The sequence below is a fragment of the Hordeum vulgare genome, chromosome 5H (assembly GCF_904849725.1).
Source record: "Hordeum vulgare subsp. vulgare chromosome 5H, MorexV3_pseudomolecules_assembly, whole genome shotgun sequence".
Classification (NCBI taxonomy): Eukaryota; Viridiplantae; Streptophyta; class Magnoliopsida; order Poales; family Poaceae; genus Hordeum; species Hordeum vulgare.
In genome coordinates, this window is record NC_058522.1 from 478537149 (window position 1) to 478546536 (window position 9388).

Sequence of the window (9388 nt, forward strand, 5' to 3'; positions counted from 1 at the left end):
AGGTCCTTCATAGAGAAACTTTTATTCAAGTAATCCTTTATGCTCTCCAAAAACTCTACGTCGTTTCCGTTCAGCAATATGTCATCCACATATAATATTAGAAACGCCACAGAGCTCCCACTCACTTTCTTGTAAATACAAGATTCTCCAACCACTTGTATAAACCCAAATGCTTTGATCACCTCATCAAAGCGTTTGTTCCAACTCCGAGATGCTTGCACCAGTCCATAAATGGATCGCTGGAGCTTGCACACCTTGTTAGCATTCTTAGGATCGACAAAACCTTCGGGTTGCATCATATACAACTCTTCCTTAAGGAAACCGTTGAGGAACGCCGTTTTGACATCCATAATCAGAAGACACTGACTATCTTTGATCAACTGGCTAGCCAACTAGAGGCTTGCTAGGGACAGTGTTTTGTCTATGTATCCACACATGTATATAAGTCTTCATTCAATACAATTATAGCATGGATAACAAACGATTATCTTGATCCAGGAATTATAATAATAACTATATTTATTATTGCCTCTAGGGCATAATTCCAACAGGGTATTCATACTAGAATATGCATATGATACTATTATATTCATGGAATATGATCTGGCAAAAGAAGGAATATGGAATTGGTTTTGTATCTTTTCCAACAACTGTCTCGTTTGTAAATCTTCAAAAAAAGTCAACTATTCTATTTTGGGAGTGCTAAGGAAGAACCAAAATATTATACTCCCTCTGTCCCAAAATAAGTGAATCAAGTTTGTACTAACTTTGTACTAGAGTTAATACAAAGTTGAGTCATTTATTTCAAGGCAGAGGGAGTAGACAGTTGTTTTGGTGTGAGTTGGGGTCTCTTCCATTTAGATATCTAGGAATCCCAAATCATCACCAAAAGCTAACCAACAAAGAATGAAAGTGCATAAAGGATCGTGTTGAGAAGAAACTAAGTTGCTGAAAGGGTAGCCTTATGTCTTATGTGGGTCGGCTAATTTTGATGTATTACATGCTTACAAGTATGGTGATGTTCCTATTTCCCTTCTTTGAAGAACCTATGGGGGTACAGAAAAGGTTGAACTTTTATCGATCATGTTTTTTTTTCTGGCAAAGCGATGAGAATAAATCCAAGTATAGGTTGCCAAGCGGGATAAGTTGTAGGCCGAAGGTTCAAGGGAGCTTAGGGATTAAAAAGCTTGAGGTAAAGAATAGATGCCTCCTTAGTAAATGGTTATATAGGCTCTCTCTGAAGGACAAGGGTTCGTGGATACAATTATTCCATAACAAGTATTTGCATTCCAAGACACTTGCAGAACTAACAACACAGCAAAGTGATTTACCTTTTTGGAAGGGGCTGATGCGAACAAAGGTTATCGTTTTCAATAGGACCAAATTCATTGTGCATACAGTAATACCATTACATTTTGGGAAGATACATGGCTAGCGGAAACGCTCCCTGGCTATACAATATCCAACCATTTATAGTATTATACAACGTAAAGAGGCTTTCGTAAGTACAATTCTAGGATTGGTTATCTTAAACATTATGTTCAGAAGATCCCTGGTGGGGGAGCGATGGGATAGATGACTACATCGTATGCGTAGGTTGATGTATGTTAACCTTTCTGATGAGCGAGATACACTACACCAGAAACTTTCAATATCATGGCTATTCTTAGTGAAATCTATGTATCAAGATTTGATAAATACTGGTTCAAGCCCAAAGTCGGTTCACATTTGGAAAATTAAGGTGCCATTAAAGATAAAAATCTCTATGTGGTTTGTTCATAAGGAAGTGATCTTCACTAAGTATAACTTGACAAAGTGTAGTTGGGAGCCTAATAAACGGTGTTGTTTTTGTAATCAAGATGAATCGATCCAACATCTCTTTCTCAAATTAATGCCCACTAGTCAAGCTATAGTAGTCATTACCCAACCGCGTGAAAGTCAAGAAGCATATGACTTACGTGTGCAATTATTGGGAGACAGTAGCACGAGATAACTACAACTGGTTTGGATGTAAGCCCAACCATAGCATAAGTGTAAACTAATTTTGAGATTTTGTATCGAACTATGTACTTTTGTTAATAATATGGTTACATGCATCATTTTGATGTAAAGACCTGGGGCAACCCTCCTTTAGAAAAAACTAATCCCAACTAGTTGTAGGCTTTGGCAGCAAAAGAGAAGGTGGCAACAAGTGAAGGAAGTGACAAAGAAATTTGGTTTTCTCGACTCCCAGTCATTAGTATGAATTGTGGTGTCGCCCATGAGCATGTTTCTATCTATCATATATGATCAACGATACTGCTTTCTGTTGGATGCATGGATGAGCTCCAGAGACAGGAAGTCCATTCCTTTTAAACAATAGTTTCAATTTTTTTAAAGGAGGATATCCCTGGCCTTTGTATGAGAACGATGCATGCAGCCATAAACAATAGTTTCATACTATCTTTTTTGGAAAAAGTACTTGGGTATAAATTGCATCAACATATATTTTTGTTTGTGGCTTATGCAAAAATGACAAGTACACAGTTAAAATGATACCGTATTTGAACCAAATGTTTTTCATTTTGGGTAGCTCACGAATCATTTATTATTTAATCAAAATTTACAGATAACTAGGGAGCATGTATATGTCTTTGCAGAAAAAAGGAGTTTTGTACAACTTTATTTTTTTTGCTTTTAAAATCTTGAAAATAAAAATGGTCTTCGTCTTTTATGTAGATGAAAGCCTTATTTTGCCTTGTATGCATGGTGCATAAACACAACTTATTACATTATCAAAAGCTTTAAAAGTATACACGTTGTACCCCTTGGCGTGTGCTCTCAAGACGCATGGTATTACTCACCCCGTGCATCCTAGCAGCATCGCCATAGGTCTGCCTCGCTTAGAGATGGCACCCGCCGGGTTTGGGTGCGGGTGGAGCCACCCCATACCCTTACCCCCGTCCCAAATCTTACCCATCATCCATACCCATATCCATTGACATGTACAATTTTTTTTCATACCCATCATCCGTCAGGGTAAATGGGTACCCGCGGGTAAAATTACCCATATTTGCAACACATCAATTAGAGTATTACATAGTCATAAATAACAACTTATAATAATAATGTATAAACAACAACACTTCTTGACAACAATACATACTCGTAAACAACAACACATTCTGGACGTGGGCTAGCTGCAGGATTTTTGTACATATAATTCGTTTAATATGTTTATAAATAATATTTCAGGCCTATTTTTTAAATTATATGCGGGTACATGGGTACATGGGTGTGAGTTATATTAAACCATACCCGTACCCACTATACTCGATGGGTTTCAAATTTTCCGATTTATGTACCCATGGGTATTTGTTTGACCCATACCCTTATCCTAATAGGGTTTTTACCCACAGGGTACGCGGGTAATGGGTACCCATTGCCATCCCTACCCTCGCTTTGTATGGCCTTAGGACAGTGAGGCACGGTAGACCCCAATTCTTGCCGGTGGAAGGGGCCCTACCCCATTTTTATGTGTCTTTTTGTGTTCGTTCAGGGTTTGTGTCCTATTCAGGTAGACGAGGCGGCAACGGGTTCTTGCGGATGCAATAAGGTTCTCCTCGTCCTGGCGGAGCATCTAGGATTGTCAAATGGCATGGAGAGATGTCTCTCGGGGAACTCACATGATTCAACCGGAGCTTGTCTTTGGTGGATTTACTTAGATTCGAATTTGTTCATATGTGTTCATGTGTCTGCATGTTATATACTTCCTCTCGTGCCCGGCGGCTGGAACACCAGGCGCCGCCAGGAGACGTCAATTTTCCAGCGCTGTTCTTCGACAGCTCCCTGCGTCGACGACCTCGGTCGTCGGTGGTGAGGGAGGCCGTCAGATCCACGTGTGTGGATCATTTTTAAGCCCTTGGATTCTAGGTTTTTTAGGTTGTTCACCGTCTTGGCTTCAGCAGTGGCGATGACGGCGCTGAATAAAGATTCTTTAGATCCTTTCCCCACAAGGCGACCTCTCATATGGTTGGGGATAGATTTGGAAACTGGTTTGTTTAAGCAAGGATGTCATGATGGTGGCGACATCCTCGTGGCGGACCTGTGTCCTCAGGCTTCACCGTTGCGATTGTGTTTGCTCCAACGCTCACGCGGAGCTTGGGAGGTGATCCAGGAATGGATGCAGATTATGGTCTGCATCAACGACATCTGAAAGATGATGGATCGTATGTTGGGTTCGTGGTTCATGGATAACATGTATGGTTTCCACCTCTGACGTCTTAGTCATGCGGGGGTGTCATATCTGGAGTTCAGTGACATGTCTGGGGTGTTGCCCCGGCCTGATTCATTCTAATTATTTCACCTTTGGTGAGCCATCTTGGAGGTCCGCAAAGTTGTGTATCGATGATGGAGCCGCGTCGAGCTTGGGTGAGGAGGTGATCCGTTATTTTTCTTTTGGTGGTTGTTGTGGTGGGGTGACGGACATTGGTGTCATGTTGAGAGGATTCTTCGGTCTTGATTGTATTTTTCTTTCTTGGCTGATGCCCCTTTGTGCAAAGGTTAGCGTTTCGTTGTGTTTTCAGTTTTGTCATGTCGGTGTGTACATAACGCTCATATGATATAAATGAGACATGTATTATCATGCAAAAGAAAAAAGTTGCATACTTTTTTGCATCGGCGATGGTTGTTGTTCTAGTGCGGTGATCCTACGTGGCCTTAGCACAACGATTTTCCGAGTGCAAACTAGTACAACAAAGTTTACCCGACTTTGATAAGTGAGGGGGAATGACGAGGACGTGCCTTCGACTTCTACGATGCTTGCAGTCCTCTATGAACATGGATGATATCTTTGTTACCTGTGTTGTTCGATGAATCCTTTTCAAAAAATAACTATTGATGAATAAATTGAAAGTTTTTCTTTTGAAAAAAATTGTTTCAAGAACAAAACATACTTGTAATTGCCATTTTCGTAAGGCATGTCATGAACGGGGAAGCAATTAGCGGTCTGTAAATGAAGTTCCTCTCAGAAAGTTTTAATCCATGTGCCAGTCACTAGCACTGACCATAGAATTAACTGACATAAACCCCTAAAATCCACAATCTTATAAACCTAAAAGCTACCACTAATAGTGCAATTTTGAAGCTAGTACATAACTACTTGCTGCAATTAGGCAGTTCTCCATTACGTCGCACACTTGTTTAGTCTTCAGAGCCTCACTTGGTCTCCACCCCTGCCTCGGCAGCTCTCCGCGGGGTGCTCTTCCGCCGACTCCCATTCTGCCGGAATCCGTTCGGCGCTCTCGCCGGCGCGCCGTCCTTCTTCTCCGTCGTTGACTCCGAGCCACGCTTCGACTGCCGCCGCCTCTTCTTCCCTCCGTTCCCGGCTGCGCCCGTCGACTCCTTGCGCGGCGCAATCTTTTCTTTTGTGCCGTCGCCGTCGTCTTCAACCTTGGCGATGGCGGTGTCCTCTTCCTCATCGACGTCGTGCTTGAGAAGCTTCTGTGGCCGTCCCCTCCTCTTGTAGGCTGGGATCACCTCCTCACCCGCGCTACCGGCGTCCTCGTTCTTCGCAGCTTCCATCGATTTCTTGGCCTTCCCACCTCTAGGCCTGCCCATCCAGGATCCAGGCAGCCCGCAGCCTGACCCAAGAGGTAGCTAGTCACAGAAATAAATCGAGTGAGACCATCTTTCCTCTCGGTGCCTACCTTGGAAAGAATCAACCAAATAAATGATGCATAAAGAGGCATGATTTTCAGTCAAAAGAGAGAGCAGAAGACATGGTTTCAGACTTTCAGTCAGCATCTGAAAATCTGCTATGTACTGTAAATGGCTAAGAGAAGGTTCAGATTAAGCAGCTGTTGGTCTAAAGCTCGGCTATCTAACGATGTATCCCACCGTATAGATGCATGCCATCTGTTGTTGGTGGTAAAATACACAAAAGATGTTCCAAAGTGGTGATTATCTCACCACAAATCAGTCTCTAGAACGAAGAGCGTCAAAGGGAATATTGGACTCCGATATATTTCAGGTAGGAATTGAAGCTTGCTTGCTTGCTTGCTTGGTGGGTATCCAAGGAGAACCAGCACCAAAGCAACCTAACCACTGTACCATCTAAAACCAACAACCAAAAACAAAAGGCAAGAACCGTGCGAGCAACCTCATATCTACTAGCGGAGCGCTATCAAGGACTCCAAATCATTACCCCATATCGGACTAGGGATTAAGAAAAGAACAGAGAAAAAAAGGAGGAAGAACCTGGAACGATACAGAGGCTGGCTGGCTGGCAAGGCAAGCGACGAACTTGTTCGAACAAAACTCTCCTGCAGAAGGAGGAGATCTTCAGAGGCTTGCTAGTTTGTCTGGACTGATCTATGGTTGCTTTGGCTAGTTTGTCTGGACTGATCTACGGTCGCTCTCGGGCAAGAACAAGAGGGAGAACAGAGGAGGCACAGGGTGCTGCTGTTGTGCCAATGGACATTGGGCAGCGGATACGGACGGTGGGTGGGGAGCGTCTGAGGTTTTGTGGAAGATTGTGCGCACACAGAGAAGAGAAGAAACCCAAGAGGCAGAGGACTGGTCACACCATTCTCCACTGCGAGAGAGATAGAGATAGAGAGGGAGAGAGGGAGAGATGCTTTGGGTCTTGAGATGAGATACCACCCATGGACCGCAGTAACAACGTGGAGGCACAGACAGGCAGGAGCGTACCCGCGGGGCATCGGACAGCGTCACGGTAAAACCATCTCCTCTCACTTTCCCTTGTGGTTTACACTTGGCCACTGAGGGCAGGGGCGAGGATTACCGCCGCGACGGACAGCGGGGACAAGCAACGTGAGAGACGAGACAAGGCCAATGTGAAATGTCCCCTGACGACGCAGCGTACGTGGGTGCACTGATGGTTCCCTGTTTAGTTTTGGAGGGAAATGCGCAGTGGGGTGAAAATGCTGGAAGAAACAAGGGGTTTACCATCTTGGTGGAAAAACACCTTTCCAAACTCGGTCGTGTCCTCTGCACGGAGGACGAACCAACAACTTGGACGGCTCGAGTGATGGTGCTGTTCGTCACGTAGTTATGGCCGTCCCGTGCACCCTCCGGCCTCCAAGGATTGTACTATCGGCTGTCTGGTTTCAGCTTAAGCCTATGGTGCTGAACTATAACGACGACACTTATTATGATTGGAGGGAGTAAAAAAAAATCGAGCCTATTCTACTAATATTAGTAGGTAGTAAAACATTTGGCAAGGTTATGTTTATGGTTTGGAGGAAAAAGCTAAATGGGTAAATAAGCATGGTTGTGTGCATCCTGATATCTTAATTATTTCTCGACATTATCCGTTGCATATGTCAGGTGTGGCCAAATAACCAATTCATCATGTTGATGCCTCCCTTCCCCTGCATCTCTCCTCCCAAGAGAAAAGGCGGCTAGGGTTTCTGCCATCCCTTGGGCCACATGCCTTAGGGCCATGAGGGTCCAGTGCATTCCGACTCTTGTCGATAGGAGGGTTTTGTTTTTAGATATTTTTTTAAGTTTTGTTAGAATTTATTTTTGTTCAGGAAGACGAGACGACGGTGGTGCATCGTAAATAAAATCAAGTATGATTGTTTGCTTTTATCATTAAATAGTTTTTCTTAGTCTCGTTCTTGTTTTCATTCTTTAGTTATGGGTAAAAATATGAAAAATACAATAAAAATATTCTTTTACTTGCACCTTTATGCCTAACTTAATTGCTTTAAATTAAACCTTGTTTGGGACACAACCCGAATGTTTCAGTCTTTTTCTTATTTTTTGTGTCTTTAAACTTATAAAAAACGAAAAAATAAAGTTGGAATCCTAAAACATTTTTTAAAAGAGAAATGATTGGAAATCGTGCATTGAAGAAGTGAGGGTTGATCATAAACACTTGTGTTCATACTCGTGAAAATAGTATAAAAACTTCTCATGAAAGTTTCTCATAAATATAATTATCACCTTGTATATATCATTATACCATAAAAATAAAGTGCTAAGGTTTGAATTATGATGTTGCAATTGCATGTTTGTTAGGTTCTGTGCAAAAACACAAACTATTGTGGCCAGTGTTTGTGTTTGTATTGTATATTGGCCGTGATGAGTTCCTGAAATTTTTACATAGTACTTAATTACAACTTATTGTTGCATTCTAATTTTTCAGAAAGTTTGTAGTTACAAAAGTACGCAGCTTAATTAGATTACTACAGAGTGTTCTACTTTTGATAGATTGATGTTATAATTTCGTTATATGCTTGTTCTACAGTTTTTTGGCTTATATTGAGGGATATAAATTTTGAAAACGATAGTATACAATATCAAATGTTTGAAAATAATTATGAAACTTGCCTTGATAGTACATGATTTGATGATTTAGTTTTATGTGTACTAACCTATCTCACGAGTTCTGTTGAGTTTTGTGTGGATACAGTTTTTAAGATCGAGGAAAGAAATCGATTGAGAGGAACAAGAAGCATCAAGAACCTAAGCTTGAGAATGTCCAAAGCACCCCAAGGTAATATCAAGTAGACTCAAGCCTCTAAGTTTGGGATGCCTCGGAAGACATCTCCTCTTTTTTCATCAACAATTTTCGGTATGTCTCGGTTAGACCTAAGTTTTTATATGTTCACATGATACGTGCAAAGTCTTGGAGCGTCATTTTTCCTTTTTGTTTTGAATAAATATACACCATGATAGTTGGGGATGATTTCTTATGGTCCTTGGTTTATTTATAAAATGCTTCATGCACTTCCCTTATATCTATTGAGTATGGCTTTATAGAATGCTTTGTGTGCACTTATATTTTTGAGCTTGAATATTGGTATCACTATATTTATATTATTTGTAAAATTATCTATGAACTTCACTTATATCTTTTAGAGTGTGAACGAAATTATCATTAGAAGTTAGTTTGAAGAGGTTAACTTTAGAATTATTGATCCCACTATTTCTCAGGGTGATACAATTCATGTGGATTACATTATTATTAAGGGTGGGTTGGAAAAGGTCAAACTTTAGTCATTAGTATTGATATCACTATCTTGGAGAATCTCTCATTGAATAAGAATGAGTATTTTCTATTGTGCTTCACTTATATGTTTAGAGTAAAATGTACGAATAAATTCAATGTCGCGTGCTTCATTTATTATATGTAATTGAGAAGTACACATGCACCCTTTGTTTAATTCGTTAAAATAGAAGTGAGACTATGATAATGCATATCTTTAATCAAGTAATAGAGTTATATTATAACGACAAAGAGCATTAATTGTATTAAGTTGAACCTATTATGTTATGCTGGTAAGTATCTCCTAGTGAAGGACGAATGATTGGCTGGGCACATGTTTACACATGTTTGATAAATTCCAGTTCAACCTTGGTGGTATTTTGGTTTGTAGGC

General features: G+C 41.0%; 1 protein-coding gene across 2 annotated transcripts; it reads right to left on the bottom strand.

The window, feature by feature from the left end:
* Window positions 1–4979: 4979 nt before the first annotated feature.
* Window positions 4980–6574, bottom strand: LOC123395823 (nucleolar and coiled-body phosphoprotein 1-like). 2 transcript variants are annotated; one of them, XM_045090859.1, is made up of 2 exons: window positions 5950–6574; window positions 4980–5637 (listed from the first exon to the last, which is right to left on the bottom strand). In XM_045090859.1, exon 2 carries the CDS (start codon window positions 5596–5598, stop codon window positions 5197–5199), a length of 402 nt encoding a protein of 133 aa, XP_044946794.1. In that variant the 5' UTR covers window positions 5599–5637; window positions 5950–6574; the 3' UTR covers window positions 4980–5196. The 2 variants fall into 2 exon arrangements, with proteins under 2 accessions (XP_044946794.1, XP_044946793.1); XM_045090858.1 differs by having other exon boundaries at window positions 6238–6573.
* Between the last annotated feature and the right edge of the window lie 2814 nt (window positions 6575–9388).

Coding starts and splice junctions, on each gene's coding strand:
- LOC123395823 (XM_045090859.1), bottom strand. CDS start 5,598: ATGGGCAGGCCTAGAGGTGGGAAGGCCAAGAAATCGATGGAAGCTGCG.